The sequence below is a fragment of the Hydra viridissima genome, unplaced genomic scaffold (genome assembly GCF_058129835.1).
Source record: "Hydra viridissima isolate aposymbiotic clone 2 unplaced genomic scaffold, HvirCarnegie_v1 scaffold_5, whole genome shotgun sequence".
Lineage (NCBI taxonomy): Eukaryota > Metazoa > Cnidaria > Hydrozoa > Anthoathecata > Hydridae > Hydra > Hydra viridissima.
The window spans coordinates 5,837-22,746 of NW_028324304.1; the positions used below are offsets into that span (position 1 = coordinate 5,837).

Below are 16,910 nucleotides of genomic sequence, written 5' to 3' on the forward strand. Positions count from 1 at the left end.
ATTCTTCTTCTGCAAAGTAGCGAGGCTTTTTATGTACTTTTGCTCTCTAATTTATCTCTATTTACGCAAAGGGTTTTATTTCAATGTAAACACGTATAAAAGAATACTTTGTTAAAAATAATTTTAAAGGAGTTGCGTAAAAAAAACGTCTGAATAAAGTTTCTTTACAAAAACAAACAACTAAGAAACAAGCGCGCCTAAGAAAAACCAGATCGCGATTCACTAAGTCAATAGACGAAAGAAACAAACTTTAAAAGGTCTTTCTAGACAACAAATTCTATTTTTGGCAATGCAGTTTTTGTATTTATGCAACCTAACTTTTGTTTGACTTCTATTTTATTTTACGTTTACCTTGTATTTTATCTTGCCTTTTTGTGTTTTGTGATGTCAAGCTACATAATCTAAACTTAAAAGAAGGAAACTAGGCTAACTTTTCTAGTAGAATATTATGTTGTTGGTTTTGTATGCAGCCTAACTTTAGTTTCATCTATATTTTATTATTTTGCGTTTATCTTATATTTTATCTTGTCTTTTTGAGTTTTGTATTTTGTGATGTCAAGCTACATAATTTAAACTTAAAAGAAGAAAACTAGGCTAACTTTTCTTTGAAAAATTGTTCAAAAACTACCTTACACCGATAGAGATAGCTCACGAATTTAAAAAGTTGCATCTATTCATCTTCTTCTTCAGCAAAGTAAAGCTTTTTATGCACTTTTACTCTCTAACTTACCTATATTTGCGTAAAGGATTTTATTTAATTCAATTTAAACATAACTAGTAGAATATTATGTTGTTGGTTTTGTATGCAGCCTAACTTTAGTTTCATCTATATTTTATTTTGCGTTTATCTTATATTTTATCTTGTCTTTTTGAGTTTTATATTTTGTGATGTCAAGCTACATAAGCTAAACTTTAAAGAGGAAATTTACGCTAACCTGTCTTTGAAAAACTATTCAAAAACTACCTTTAACAAAGTAGCGAGGCTTTTTATGCGTTTTTACTCTCTAACATACCTATTTTTGCGCAAAGGATTTTATTTAATTCAATTTAAACATGCCTAGTAGATTATTATGTTGTTGGTTTTTTATGCAGCCTAACTTTAGCTACATCTATTTTTCATTTTACGTTTGTCTTATATTTTATTTTATCTTTTTGTGTTCTGTGATGTCAAGCTACATAAGCTAATGTTAAAAGAGGAAAGCTGCGCTAACCTTTCTTTGAAAAACTATTCGAAATCTATTTTTGAGATAATCTAGATTTAAAAGAGGAACACTACGCTAATTTTGCTTTGAAAAAACTCTCGAAAACTAACTTATTCGATAGAGATAGCACACAAATTTAAAAAATTGTATCTACTCATCCACTTCTTCTACAGCAAAGTACTGAGGCTTTTTATGCACTTTTATTCTCTAACATACCTATATTTGCGCAAAGGATTTTATTTAACTCAATGTAAACATACATAGAAGAGTATTGTTACCCGTTTATTTTATGCAGCCTAACTTTAGTTTCGTCTATGCTTTATATTGCGTTTACCTTATATTTTATCTTGCCTTTGTTAGTTTTGTGTTTTGTTATGTCAAGCTTCATAATCTAATCTTAAAAGGGGAAAACTGCGCTAACTTTTCTTTGAAAAAGTACTCAAAAAGGACCTAAATCGATATAGATAGCTCACGATTTTAAAAAGTTGCATATAGTCATCTTCTTCTTCAGCAAAGTATCGAGGCTTTTTATGGATTTTTACTCTCTTATTTACCCAAATTTGCGCAAAGGACATTATTTAATTCAACTTAAACATGCCTAGTAGATTATTATGTTGTTGGTTTTTTATGCAGTCTAAACTTTGTTTCATCTATATTTTACGATTAACTTATATTTTATCTTGCCTTTTTGAGCTTTGTGTTTTGTGATGTCAAGCTACATAGTCTAAACATAAAAGAGGAAAACTACGCTAAACTTGCTTTGAAAAACTACTCAAAAACTACCTTTAACAAAGTAGCGAGGCTTTTCATGCACTTTTACTCTCTAACATACCTACATTTGCGCAAAGGATTTTATTTAATTCAATTTAAACATGCCTAGTAGATTATTATGTTGTTGGTTTTTTATGCAGCCTAACTTTAGTTTCATCTATATTATGTTTTAGGTTTATCATATATTTTATCTTTTCTTTTTGAGTTTTGAGTTTTGTGATGCCAAGCAACTTAAGCTAAACTTAAAAGTGGAATGCTACGCTAACCTTTCTTTGAAACTCTATTCATAAACTACCCTAGACAAAAGCTAGATTTAAAAGAGGAAAACTACACTATTTTTACTTTGAAAAAACTTTCGAAAACTACCTTAATCGATAGAGATAGCACACGATTTTAAAAAATTGCATATAGTCATCCACTTCTTCTGCAGCAAAGTAGCGAGGCTCTTTATGCACTTTTTCTCACTAGTTTGCTTATATTTACGCAAAAGAATTCATTTAATTCAATCCAAACATATATAGAAGATTATTATTTCACCTACATTTTATTTTACGATTAACTTTTATATTACCTTTCCTTTTAGTGTTTTGTGTTTTGTGATGTCAAGCTACATAAGCTAAACTTTAAAGAGGAAAACTACGCTAAGCTTTCTTTGAAAAACTATTCAAAAACTACCTTAAACAAAGTAGCGAGGCTTTTTATGCACTTTTACTCTCTAACATACCTACATTTGCGCCTAGGGTTTTATTAGATTCTAGTAGATTATTACGTTGTTGTTTTTTTATGCAGTCTAACTTTAGCTTCATCTATATTTTATTTTACGTTTATCTTATATTTTATTTTGTCTTTTTGAGTTTTGTGTTTTGTGATGTCAAGCTACATAAGCTAAACTTAAAAGAGGAAAGCTACGCTAACCTTTCTTTGAAAAGCTGTTCAAAAACTACCTTAGACATAATCTAGATTTAAAAGAGGAAGACTACGCTATTTTTGCTTTGAAAAAACTTTCGAAAACTACCTTAATCGATAGAGATAGCACAGGATTTTAAAAAGTTGTATCTAGTCATCCACTTCTTTCACAGCAAAGTAGCGAGGCTTTCTATGCACTTTTACTCTCTAACATACCTATTTTTGCGCAAAGGATTTTATTTAATTCAATTTAAACATGCCTAGTAGATTATTATGTTGTTGGTTTTTTATGCAGCCTAACTTCAGCTACATCTATTTTTCATTTTACGTTTGTCTTATATTTTATTTTATCTTTTTGTGTTCTGTGATGTCAAGCTACATAAGCTAAACTTTAAAGAGGAAAACTACGCTAACCTTTCTTTGAAAAACTATTCAAAAAGGACCTAAATCGATATAGATAGCTCACGATTTTAAAAAGTTGCATATAGTCATCTTCTTCTTCAGCAAAGTATCGAGGCTTTTTATGGATTTTTACTCTCTTATTTACCCAAATTTGCGCAAAGGACTTTACTTAATTCAACTTAAACATGTCTAGTAGATTATTAAGTTGTTTGTTTTTTATGCAGCCTAACTTTAGTTTCATTTATATTTTATTTTACGTTTATCTGATATTTTATCTTGTCTTTTTGTGTGTTGTTTTGTCAAGCTACATAAGCTAAACTTAAAAGTGGAAAACTACGCTAACCTTTCTTTGAAAATCTATTCAAAAACTGCCATAGACATAAGCTAGATTTAAAAGAGGAAGACTACGCTATTTATGCTTTTAAAAAACTTTCGAAAAATACCTTAATCCATTGAGATAGTACACGAATTTACAAAGTTGTATCTAGTCATCCACTTCTTCTATAGCAAAGTAGCGAGGCTTTTTATGCACTTTTGCGTTCTAATTTATCTCTGTTTACGCATATGGTTTTTGTTTATTTCTATGTAATGAAATACAAAAGAGTATTTTGTTAAAGATTATGCTGCAGGAGCTGCGTAAAAAAACTCTGGCGACCTTGCCTCAAGAAAAAAGCAACTGAAAGACATGTGCGCCTTAGAAAATTCAAATCGCGATTCACCAAATTAAAAGACGAAAAGAACGAACTTTAAAAGCTCTCACTAGACATTTGTGTTTATGATAGGCAATGCAGTTTTTGATTTTATGCAGCCTAACATTTTTTTCATCTATATCTTATTTTACGTTTATCTTATACTTTATCTTGCCTTTTTGAGTTTAGTATTTTATGATGTCATGCTAAATAAACTATACTTTGCTAATTTTTATTTGAAAAAATATTCAAAAACTACCTGAATTATAAGCTAGATCTAAAAGAGGAAAACTACGCTAACTTTTCTTTAAAAAAATATTTAAAAACTACCTTAAACATAAGCTATATCCAAAAGAGGAAAACTATGCCAACTTTTCTTTAAAAAAAAATTTAAAAACTACCTTAAACATAAGCTAGATCTAAAAGAGGAAAACTACGCTAACATTTCTTTGAAAAAATATTCGAAAACTACCTTTAAACATGATTTAGATTTAATAGATGAAAACTACGCTAACATTTCTTTGAAAAAACATTCAAAAACTACCTTTAAACATGATTTAGATTTAATAGATGAAAACTACGCTAACATTTCTTTGAAAAAATATTCAAAAAGTACCTTAATCGAAAGAGATAGCACACGAAATTAAAAAGTTGCATCTAGTCATCCGTTTCTTCTTCATCAAAGTAGCGAGGCGTTTATGCACTTTTTATTCTCTAATTTATCTCTACTTACGCAAATGGCTTTTGTTTATTTCAATGTAAAACTTTTCAAAAGAGTATTTTGTTAAAGATTATGCTGCAGGGGCTGTGTAAGAAAACTCTGGTGACCTTTCTTTAAGAAAAAGCAACTAAAGTAGATGTGCGCCTAAGAAAATCCAAATTGCGATTCACTAAATTAAAAGACATATACAACAAACTTTAAAAGTGAAACTATTTTTACAAGCGTATTTGGTAAAGATGAAATGTTCTTATGACATTTTAACGTTACGAAAAGGATTTTCTTCTGTTCAAATATTTATTACAATTTAAAGTGTTAAATAATGTTACAGAAACGACCTAAAACGCCTGTTGTATTAATTTAAACGAACAAAATAGATAAAAAAAAAGAAAAACTATCATTAAAAAAAAAAAAGAAAAAAAGAAAAGAAATAGAAGTTGAGGAAAAATAAAAATAAGAACTTCTAACAAAGAGCTCTTCTTTTTATTTTTCAGATTTTAGATGCTTAATTCCTTGAATGAAAAGTTGAACTGATGACCCACTACTAAGGTTGTTCCAAGCCTTCCGTTCTCAAACTAGGCCATTCTGAGAGGCTGTTTGATTAAGTACCGTTGATAGTAGTATCGCACGTAAGAGACTTCTAAAACTCTGATTATTAATTCCTTGAATGAAGAGATGACTTCATACTCACTAACGAGGTTGTTCTTAGCCATCCATTCTTAAACTAAGCAAAACAGTGAAGTTGTTTGATTAAGTATCACAGTTTGCTGATTTGCACATGCACCATTGCCGAAACTGTGATGCTTGGTTCCTTGATTGGATTGAAGAAGCTCATCACCATGCTTTTTACAAGCTGTCCGTTGTTATGTTTTGCAATTCAGTGGTTCTGTTTTGCAATTCATTTTCTGTTTGTTTAAGTATCATCGATGGTGGTGTCGTGCATGCAAACTTTCCGAAACTCTGATGCTTGTTTTTCTTGAATGGAGAGATGAGCTTATACTTTAGGTGACTTTTAAAACTGCAGTAATTAGTGCCTCGAATGGAAAAACGAACTCATACATTACAGACCAAGGTTGTTCCTGGCCATCCGTTAACATATTAGGCAACAGTACAGCGAGGCTGTTTGATTTACAAGCTTTTGTCGTTTCGAGAAATCACTACATTAAGCATTCGATGGTGATACACGACTGATGGCCAGGTTCTGATTTTCGAATGAAAAGAAGAGTCGCATCCGACCACCGGTCGGCTTTCGACGCAAAACAGCTGTACACACTCGTCCAACGTCCAGTGACTAACTGTTGCAACGAGAAAGTTAGCTTTATTTGTCGTGCAGATTGTCCGCTTTGACGTAAAATGCTAGAAATTTGCTGAACGCTCGGTTTGCGCCGCCCAAGATTCATTCTGTTTCTGCGTTGCCAGCGTCTGTCGGCTAAATACAACTGTAGACTCCGCGCAAGCTTTTTCACCGCAAAAGTTGTACAGAGCCACACCGAAGGCTAAAATCGACTTTAAGGTCGAAGGTTAAAATCGACCCTAGAGGTTTGAAAACGACGTCACGAAATTTTCAAGACATCATCGAAGAAAATTACGGCGGCCAGATGCAACTCTTAGTACTAACTCTACTAATCTTAGTACGTTAAGCATTCCAGTCGAGAGATCAGACGTTTTTTCGTCACCTAAGAGACCGGCCGATGCGTTTGCGACGCTGCGGAAAGAAAGAAGATGGCAAACCACAGGGTTGTTACCGTAACAAACCTCCGTGAGTACCTCCATCTCGAGTGGCTTTTAAAGAAACGTTCGTTTTAAACTCAAAGGGATGGTTGTTAAAGCTCACAAACGCCTGGTTAACGATTTTCTAACGGCAGACACCGTGTTTACAATGGATACAGACCGATTAACTGAGCCCAAAGCGCAAGATCTATCAGAAAACTCCTCTAGGTCGATGCAACGAGACGACTAGACACGTGCGTCTAAAGGCATTTTACAATTGAAGGACGCCCCTCGTGGGCCCTTTAACCTTAACACTAAACTCCTGCTTGATATCCTCGTCCCCAGGTTTCCAAACCGTAACCCCAACCCCCTCTAATCCTAACCCCCTTACCCTCTAACTCTCCCCCCTCAAAAAAACAAAAAACATAAAAAAGCAAACAAAACGAAAAAAAACTTGCTTCCCTCCTCCCTTTTAGCTCTAGGATGCAATACCTTTTTGCCGCCCTCCGCTAGAAGGGAGTAGGGAGTAACGAAAGCTTGACATCAAAGTAGCGTTTCGTATGAGATTTGTTTGCCAAAATTTGCGCGTTTTTAAAAAAGCCAAGACTTCGTCAGAGGGGTTTCTTCTTTTCTCCTAAAGCTATCGATCGATTAAAAAGCTCAAAGCAAAGAAATTCAAAACAAAATACAAAAACGGGAAGTTTTAGTTTCTGCACCACAAGCCAAGCACTAGTTCAAACTGGAGATAATAAAAGGAAATCGAATGATCTCACTTCTCAAACCACTGAGCTGCCATTGGTTGGCTGTTTAATCGTTGCGATTGGTCGGCAGTTTTATCGTTGGAGACCATTGAGAGATATAAAAATAATTTTTTTTTTGAGCACAACATTAAACGTTAAATCGTTAGATGTTGTTATAAAGGCACCATTAGAATGCGATGTCCTCAAATATTTTCCTCGATATTTTAATAAGTAAAAAAAAACAAAACAAAGTCTTGCAACTGGCGAAAACTTTCAATAAGCAAACAAAGCAACAACTTTCCTTTCGAGTTTTTTACATTTTAAACAAAAGACAAACAAAGAAAAAAAACAAACAAAAACAAAAAAACAAAACAGAAAAGGGAGAATGAGTGAGTCGACTGATTTCGCTCAACTGTCTTAAACGAGAAGTCATAAACGTTTGCTTGTGCCAGCAAGTTGCAAATTAAGTTGTAAATGAACTGCACCGCAAAAACTTAACCACAGTTTATTAAGCATATTAAGCCTTTGCTGACATGTTAAGACATTTTAAGCCTTTGCTATTATCATGAGGCTTTTGCTCCACGAGCCAAAAAAATACGCTAGAGTTGACAAACTGCATCGCGGTCGAAAAGTGTAATTACGCCAACACTTTAATCCGTTTTAAGCATTTCGTTTTCGCACGAACAACAATTAAAGCAGCTCGTTGAGCTTAACGACGTTCGTATTTTTTTTCAAAGCCAAAACTTCGGCTATAAGTAGAGTAAAGAGGCACTTCGAAAAACAACAAAGCTGTTCGCAGTCGATAGCAACGAGCGACAACATCTCTGCGAGTCTGGCATCAAGGTAAACAGTTTTTTTACATTTCCATTTGTTAGTGCCACTTTTGTGTACATTATGTATTCAAAAATTTCTTGCGGACGCTAGATTTTTCGTTTTCAATGAACAACAGTTGCAACCTCTAGCCGTTTGCTAAAACAGCTTGCTAGGACAACCAAATCAATCATATGTTGTGAAAATTTCTTTTTGTTCAACTGACTAAGGAAGATCGAGCGAACGCTTTTTTTTTATATAACTTGTTTGTATCATATTGCTATTAAGAAAACAGCGTTGTGTATACTAAACGTGACATAATTGGCAATTATCCGTAACTAAAAATAAGATAGAAATTACAAACTTGATACCATATTTTAATTACTGTAACAAAACTAGACGTCATCGCGTGAGAAAATAAATGTTTATGACACATAACCTATTTTTTTGTTTTTTTTTTTCTTCTCTTTTTTCCTTTTAATCTCTTTTCTTTCGTCCAAAAAGCGTTTTGATTTTTGCCTCGCCACAAGCGATGAAATCGATAAAAAAACCTGCTCGGACATTCTCCATTCCCAACAACAAAAGCAATCGAAGTTCTAGCTCTCGAGCACGTGCGCCAACAGGTTGATGAAACCGTTCAAATATGCTCGATCGCTAGAATTTAAAAAAAAGAAACAAGCCAGAAACAAACCAAAATAAAAAAAACAAAAACAAAAATGAACATCTTTAGAACGCTTAAATTTTATAAAATATTTTCCTCTGCGTTTTTAACCAGCTAAACTGTCGTAAAGTTTTTTCGGTGCAGTTCATTTAAAAAACTTAGTTTTCAACTTTTAAACGTTTTAGACTTCTCGTTTAAGGCAGTCGAAAGAAATGAGTCGACTCACTCTCTCTCTCTCTCTCTCTCCCTTTTCGGTTTTGTTTTTGTTTACTTGTTTTTGTTTTTTCTTCGTTTGCCTTCGTTTGCCTTTGTTTGCTTTTGGAAAAGTTGTCGCCATGCGAGACTTAGTTTTTTTTTGGCTCAATTTGTGATTAAGTGAAGTTCTAGTCTTGAAAGTGTGCAAAGTGTGGGCCAATCTGGTGGCTGGAGTGATGACACGTGAATGCTGGAAATTCCAGACTTTGAGCGGATTCAGCGTACATAGAAAGAAAATGTAACATTCACGTGGGTCTCTCCTAAGCTTGCCATTGGTCGGTCTGCTGGCCTTAAGTACCCCCCCCCCTCAACGTCACGTTTGCTCAACTTTCTCGGTCTTTGGCGCCCAAAGAAAGCTCGAGGAAGGATAAAAATGGCGAGGTTTCGGTACTGCGTTTTCTATTTTTCCTATTTGTTTTTGTTTGTTTGTTTGTTTCGTTTGTTTGTTTATTTATTTAATTGTATTTTTGTTTGTTTCGTTCGTTTGTTTGTTTGTTTGTTTCGTTTGCTTCGTTTGTTTCGTGATGTTTTGTTTTCCCTTCTTGATGGCACAAAACAGAAGCAAACAAGACTTTCGGTTATGTTCGGTTATATTCGGTTCAATAAAAGTTTGTTGGTTTCTGTACAACAACAACAACAAAAATCCCTCTGTCCCTCAAAAGCAGTTTCTCCTCTGTCCAAAAAGAAGAGCCTCTTTGTAATCGATCTTGTCTGAATGCAGCTCTCCTTTTGCCTATAGGTTTTTATTCCAACCCTTGTGTTGTTGTTAGTGCCATTGACACTTGTGTCAGCCATGTTGTTGTTATTGTTATACTCTGTAAAAGCAGTTGTTGCTGTTGTACTTGTTTGTTGTTTCTAAGGACACTGTTATTGCTGCTGTTAGCGCTGTTAGTAATCACCCACTTGGCTTGTATTTTTGTTTTTTGTTTTTGTTTTTTGTTTTATTTATAAACACTCTCTGAGTAAGTGATGCTGTTGCTGTTGTTGTTGTTATAGTTGCAATGAGTGTTTGTTAATGTTCCCCCACTTGGCTTGTATTTTTGTTTTCTGTTTTGTTTGTTTTTTTGTTTTTTTTTTTTTTTTTTCTCAACACTCTCTGAGTAAGTGATGCTGTTGCTGTAGTCGTTGTTATAGTTGCAATGAGTGTTTGTTAATGTTCACCAACTTGGCATGTTTATAATCTATTTTATTTTATCAACACTCTCTGAGTCAGTGATGGTGTTGCTGTTGCTGTTGTTCTTATTCTTATTATAGCTGCAATGAGTGTTTGTTAATGTTCACCAACTTGGCTTGTTTATAAATTATTTTATTTTATCAACACTCTCTGAGTCAGTGATGCTGATGGTGTTGTTGTTATTATGCTTGCAATAAGTGTTGTTAATGTTCACCCACTTTGCTTGTTTTGTTTGTGCTTTTGTTTTTGTTTATCAACACCCTTTGAGTCACTGATGCTGTTGCTGTTGGTGTTATTATAGTTGCAATGAGTGTTAATGTTCACCCACTTTGCTTGCTTTATTTGTTTGTTGTTGTTTTTTTATCAACACCCTGCGAGTTAGTGATGCTGTTGCTGCTTTTGTTATTTTACTTGTAGTTATAGTTGTTACTGTTTAGCCACTTTGCTTGTTTTTTAATCTGTTTTATTTTATCACCACTCTCTGAGTCAGTGATGATGTTGCTGATGCTGTTGTTGTTATTTTACTTGCAATGATAGCTGTTACTGTTCAGCCACTTTGCTTGTTTTTTTTGTTTGTTTGTTTGTTTGTTTGTTTTTTTATATATCCTCTGAGTTAGTGATGCTGTTGCTGATGCTGTTGTTGTTATTATGCTTTCAATGAGAGCTGTTACTGTTCACCCACTTTGTTTGTTTATAGTCTGTTTTATTTTATCAACACTCTCTGAGTCAGTGATGCTGATGCTGATGCTGTTGTTGTTATTATGCTTGCAGTGAGAGTTGTTACTGTTCACCCACTTTGCTTGTTTATTATCTATTTTATTTTGTCAACACTCTCTGAGTCAGTGATGCTGATGCTGTTGTTGTTATTATGCTTGCAATGAGAGTTGTTACTGTTCACCCAATTTGCTTGTTTTGTTTTTTTATTTGTTTTTTTTTTTTTTGTTTGTTTTTGTTTTGCTTGTTTTTTTTTATCAATACCCTCTGAGTCAGTGATGCTGTTGCTGTTGTTGTTGTTGTTGTTGTTGTTGTTGTTGTTGTTGTTGTTGTTGTTATACATGCAATGATTGTTGTTACGGTTCAGCCACATTGCTTGTTTTTTTAATCTGTTTTGTTTTGTCAACACTCTCTGAGTCAGTGATGCTGATGCTGTTGTTATTATGCTTGCAATGAGAGTTGTTACTGTTGTAGTTATGTCTGTCATTTGTCCTTGTTAGCAAGTTCTATTTGCCCTCTCTTGCCTTTTTTCAACACAGTTTCTTTCTTTGAGTCATATGGTTGCGAGATCCTCTCAAACTCCATCTCTTTATTTATTTGTTTCTTTTTTTTTTTTTTTCTCATTCTCCTTCTCATAATAGCAATCACTGCTGCCACCATGCATGTAATGCTAGTTGCTCTCATTCTTTTTCATTTGCTAGTGGAAACTTTGTTTCTTCTTGTTGCTCTCTTTTCTTTCTTTTTTCTCTTTTGCAGAGGATTCGAAAAAACACAGCTCTTCCCTGCAGTTGTAAACATTCCAGGATTGGATGCAGGCAGAAGAAAAACACTCTCACTAACTGTTTTCTTTTTTTTAGCATAAACCGTTGCAAACAAACACCTGAACATGTCTTCTTCACAAGAAAACAACACTGTTGTTGCCCCTTCTCCGAACTCTAAAGCGAAAAAAAAGAAAAGAAGGCAGTCACAAGAACAGAGAGACTTAAAGCTCAAAAACAAAGTCAGGGCCGCATTAGTTGCAGCGTGTGGCTCCGTAAACAGGGTTGTACCTTTCTATGGTACCAAGAAGAGGTACGCTGTTAGCTGTCCGATGCCTTTGTGCAAACATTCCTCCACAAGCATTAAAAGACACTTGACTAAAAAAGATCATTCTTGGACTTTGGATGAAGCTTCCATCTTTTACTCTGCAATGGTCAGGAAGTTTCAGCATGCTCGTCTCGAACGCAAGTCCGGCTGTCCAAAACCTTACCCCTGTTTGCAATGTTGGAAGTATTACGACCGACTGGACATACACTTGAAAGAGACTCATTTCTACGATTCCAAGACGATCAAACAAAAGATTGCAGAGGCAAAGCGGTACGACAACGACAAGCTCTATGTCCCTCAATTTATTCGACCTGCCTTCTTTGGTATTAAGCCAGTAGCTGAACAAGCGTCTGCATCAGGCTCTGCATCCTCTGCTCCTGGGCCTTCCTCCTCTTTTTCTTCTCCGGTTCTTTCCTCTGATCCTCTTTTAAGCTTGCCCTCATCAGTTGCTGGTTCGTCCGAGGCTCCTTCTGCAAACCACTGCACCTCTGTAGAAAACAAAGAGCTGAACACCGAATCCGTCCTAGACTCTGATTTTAATTGCTTAAAGCACTTGGTTTCCAACTCCTCCGTCTTGACAGAAGATAAGAGACTCTTGTTTCAGCTGGACAAAGATGCTTTTCACTTTTATTACCAGTCAGCAGATGAGCTCTTCAGAGATTTTGAAAAGTGGCTTGTGGTAGCCAACAACAACACTTTGTCACAAGCAAAGATCTACAAAAATGCAGTTGTTGAAATATTGACATGTTGTGACAGCACGCTGACGCTGCACCCGAACGCTCTCACCAATTCCAACGTTTTGGAGGATAGATACTTTTCCATGCACTTTAAAAACATTCAGCTCAATTCCAAGCTGAGTGAACTTGACCAAACAAAAGCCATGTCTTGTCACACGTTGTACAACCGCCTCGTCTACCTTTGTCTCCTGTTTCGTTTCAGTGAAGCCAGGAATGTCTATTTCGGACTTTCTCATGAGGCCATCCGACGTTTGCGCTGCAAGGTGGAGGAGTTACAAAAAGTGCTGAGGCCCTTTCGTTCTTTGAGGAGGAGCCTTGTGAAAAGCAAAAAATGCATCAACATCATCAATGTCAGTTTGCTGACCGAATATGGCAAGTCTGCATACGTAAGAGAGTTAGTGGAATCGATTAGAAAGCCGTCTCTTACACCGACTAGAGACAATGCTGTGTCTCTACGAAACCATCTTCTGCTCTCTGTCACTGTAATTAACAGTTTAAGAAAATCTAACATTGCTCTTTTAAACATTAGAGACTACATGGCTGCTGAGAAGAGTGAGTGTGGATATTGCATTGTGCAAGAGCGCTACAAAACAGCATACAAGTACGGAGCCAAAAACATTCTAGTGCCGAACGACTTGAAAGTGTTGATCGATATTTATTTGCTGAGATACAGAGACCTTCTTGTCAACGACTCTCACTACATGGCTGCAGACACCAAGACTGTTTTGGAGTTGAGCGACTGCTACAGGCCCCTTTTTCCATCGATGAGACCCAACAAAGACGAATGTGTGACACTCGGTGCAACTAGAGTGCCTGTTTACCAGATGGGTTCCTCTGCTATCTCCTCTTGCCTGACGTCCTGCTTCAGAAAAAGCCAAGTAAACATTCCCATGAAGCGTCTTACTCCCACTTGCATTCGCGGTTCGATAGCCACTTACTTTGCCAACAACAGCAAAGAAGATCGCGAGCGGTTCGCTACACTCTACATGAAGCACAGCAGGAACACAATGGATAGCTTTTATGTGTCCCAGTGGAACGCTGCAGAGGAGTTGCGCTTTGCCCTGGGCATCGGACAGTCCTTCGGAGTCATAGAGTCTTTGACTGTTGAAAAGTCTGAGAGACCACCAAAGAAGGAGAAGGATGTGATGGACTGGCTCCAAACTAATGCAGAGGAGTACGGTTTTCATGAGGTTGAGGACATCTTTGAGGAAGATTTAGACTCCGGTTCTGACTCTGAAGAATGTGCTGCTACTTTCAGCTGTACCACAGTGGTTCCGTTTGCTCCAGCTGTAGAAAACAATGTTCCTTTAGAGGATAGCAACGACCATGCTGTAGATTTCTTGTGTGAACCTACCTCAACTCCTGTTTCGTCTGTTCCATCTGAACAAACAATCGCTGGTCCAGTTCTTGAACTATCCCCTGCTCTTGCACAACTAGTTCCTAATGAACAAACTGTTTGTATGGATGTAGATCAGACTCTAGCTGTTCCTGTTGGCACAGCTTGTTCTCCTCTTGCATTAACATTATTTCCTGATGAACCGGATTTTATTGAACACCATGCAAATCTTTCTCCAGTTTACTTTAGTGAGCAAGTGGTTGCCAAACCTGTTTCTGCTTCTCCTTCTCAGCAAGTCGCTTTCTGTCCTTCAAAAGAGGTCTTTTCTGTTCCTCTGACTCCTAGCCTTGTTGCTTTTCAGCAAACATTGGCCAAACCCAGTTTGTTTCTTTCATCTGATCCAGTTTCAGCTGTTCCAGTCCAACAGGCTGGTACTGTTCTTGCAAAGCAGCTCTCACCTTATGCTGTTCAATCTGTTGGTAGCCTATTTAGCCAAAGTCTTGCCTCTACATCCAGAGGTAAATTCTTTTTGATTTTTGATTTTTATGCAAATCTCAACAAGCTTTCAAAAAATGAAAATGCCCAAATCAACTCCTTGCCCTATTTTTATTGTTAAAGCTGTAAAAAAAACAAAACAAACCAAAAAAACAACACAGAAGTGTGTATGTATTTGTTGCAGGACTAATTCTGTGATTGCTTAAATGTTTATACAAGTGAATGATACTTAAACTGATTATGTTTTAGAAGTAAAAGATCCAAGAAGAAAAAAAATCAAGTTGGAAATGCCATCTTTCACTCAAGAACTCATCGGTAATGTAAAACCTAATTTATACAAAGATATATAAACACAAACCTCTTCTTGCACAATTTCAGATGGTTAACTGTTAACAAAAACTAGCCATCATTGCTAAGTGCACTTTTAGAAAGTTGTGTCTACCCGATTTCTAATGATGAAGTTAGAAACATGACCGTTAGAAATCATGCACAGCTTGTTATCATCTCTAACACTTAGAAACTGTTGATGGTTTTTATGAATTAGAAAAATGAACATGGTTTTATTTTATTTCAGGATCAACTCAGCCAAGAACAAAGGAAAACAAAGCAGAAGTTAGCCAATGCCATTTAGGTAATCTTTCAAAAACCAGTTATTGCTATCAGTGCAAACAATAAGGTCAACAAAAAAAAAATAAATAAAAAAAAAAAACAGAATAAATCTTGTCTTACTTCAGAACCAAATGAATATTTGATTTAATCACTTTGTGTTATGACTTGAGTTTGTAAAATTTTAGATGAAATAGTTGAAAAGCTGAATGCTTGCCCTGGCCACAACGAATGGTTCAACACCAGAAGTTTTCCACGATGTGCAGCTTTGGTGTTGGCATACATCTTGCAAGACGTGTTTACAGATGTAAGCTCAAGTTGCTCGTACAAAGATTACCTTGGCATCTTGGCAAATCATAGCAGTGACAAGCTCATTCATGTCTTGCAAAAGTACTCCTACCAAAGCCATATTAAAGACAAAATTAAAAACATGAAGCTAAAAATTCAAAAAGAGGGTAGTTTAGAAAAGTTTGTTCAATATGGCAATATCGTGAGACCATTTATGTAGTTTAGATAAGTTTGTTCAGTTTGGCAATAAAGATGGGCCTTTTGTGTAGTTTGTTTTATCTATGCTTTTGCAAATATTTTTATCTGTTTCGCTAAAGACATAATAAACAAGAAGTTCTGTTAAACTGTTCTCACATTTCTTATTTAAAGATAGTTCAAACTTTTTTTTATCTTTAAAAAAAAAAGAAGTCGTTTTGTTATTCTGTGAAAACTTTTAATAGAGTTGCATTTAGAATTACTTCTGATGTTTTTAGGAGTTTGTTAAAAAGCAAAATAATATTTCCTGTGATGTTAAACTGCATAAGTGAAATTTAAAAAAGGAAAACTGCTCCAAACATTTTTCGGAAAAAGAAATCAAAACGTTCCTTATTTTAAAAGATCTAGACATCCATTTCTTCTTCAGCAAAATAGCGAGGCTTTTTTATGAACTCTTACTCTCTATTTTTTCATATATTTACACAAAGGATTTTATTTAGTTCAATGTAAACATACATAGAAGTATATTATGTTTTTTGTTTGTTTGTTTTTTTTTATGCAGTCTAACTTTTGTTTCACTTCTATTTTATTTTACGTTTATCTTGTATTTTATCATGCCTTATTGGTTTTTGCGTTTTGTGATGTCAAGCTGCGTAAGCTAAACTTAAAAGAGGAAAACTACGCTAACTTTTCTTTGAAAAAATATTCAAAAAGTACCTTAAACGAAAGAGAAAGCACACGAATCTTGCCATTCAATTCTTCTTCTGCAAAGTAGCGAGGCTTTTTATGTACTTTTGCTCTCTAATTTATCTCTATTTACGCAAAGGGTTTTATTTCAATGTAAACACGTATAAAAGAATACTTTGTTAAAAATAATTTTAAAGGAGTTGCGTAAAAAAAACGTCTGAATAAAGTTTCTTTACAAAAACAAACAACTAAGAAACAAGCGCGCCTAAGAAAAACCAGATCGCGATTCACTAAGTCAATAGACGAAAGAAACAAACTTTAAAAGGTCTTTCTAGACAACAAATTCTATTTTTGGCAATGCAGTTTTTGTATTTATGCAACCTAACTTTTGTTTGACTTCTATTTTATTTTACGTTTACCTTGTATTTTATCTTGCCTTTTTGTGTTTTGTGATGTCAAGCTACATAATCTAAACTTAAAAGAAGGAAACTAGGCTAACTTTTCTAGTAGAATATTATGTTGTTGGTTTTGTATGCAGCCTAACTTTAGTTTCATCTATATTTTATTATTTTGCGTTTATCTTATATTTTATCTTGTCTTTTTGAGTTTTGTATTTTGTGATGTCAAGCTACATAATTTAAACTTAAAAGAAGAAAACTAGGCTAACTTTTCTTTGAAAAATTGTTCAAAAACTACCTTACACCGATAGAGATAGCTCACGAATTTAA

General features: G+C 34.9%; 1 protein-coding gene and 1 long non-coding RNA gene across 2 annotated transcripts; one reads left to right on the forward strand and one right to left on the reverse strand.

Moving 5' to 3' along the window:
• Positions 1-11,594: 11,594 nt before the first annotated feature.
• Positions 11,595-16,318, reverse strand: LOC149887391 (uncharacterized). Its single transcript, XR_016452543.1, has 2 exons — positions 16,213-16,318; positions 11,595-15,408 (listed from the first exon to the last, which is right to left on the reverse strand). It is a non-coding gene; the product is annotated as an uncharacterized LOC149887391 (long non-coding RNA).
• On the forward strand, positions 11,639-15,632 carry LOC149887392 (uncharacterized). The gene is made up of 4 exons (XM_090087583.1): positions 11,639-14,429; positions 14,656-14,721; positions 14,981-15,037; positions 15,201-15,632. Exons 1-4 carry the CDS (start codon positions 11,639-11,641, stop codon positions 15,518-15,520), a joined length of 3,234 nt encoding a protein of 1,077 aa, XP_089943709.1. The 3' UTR covers positions 15,521-15,632.
• Positions 16,319-16,910: the final 592 nt, after the last annotated feature.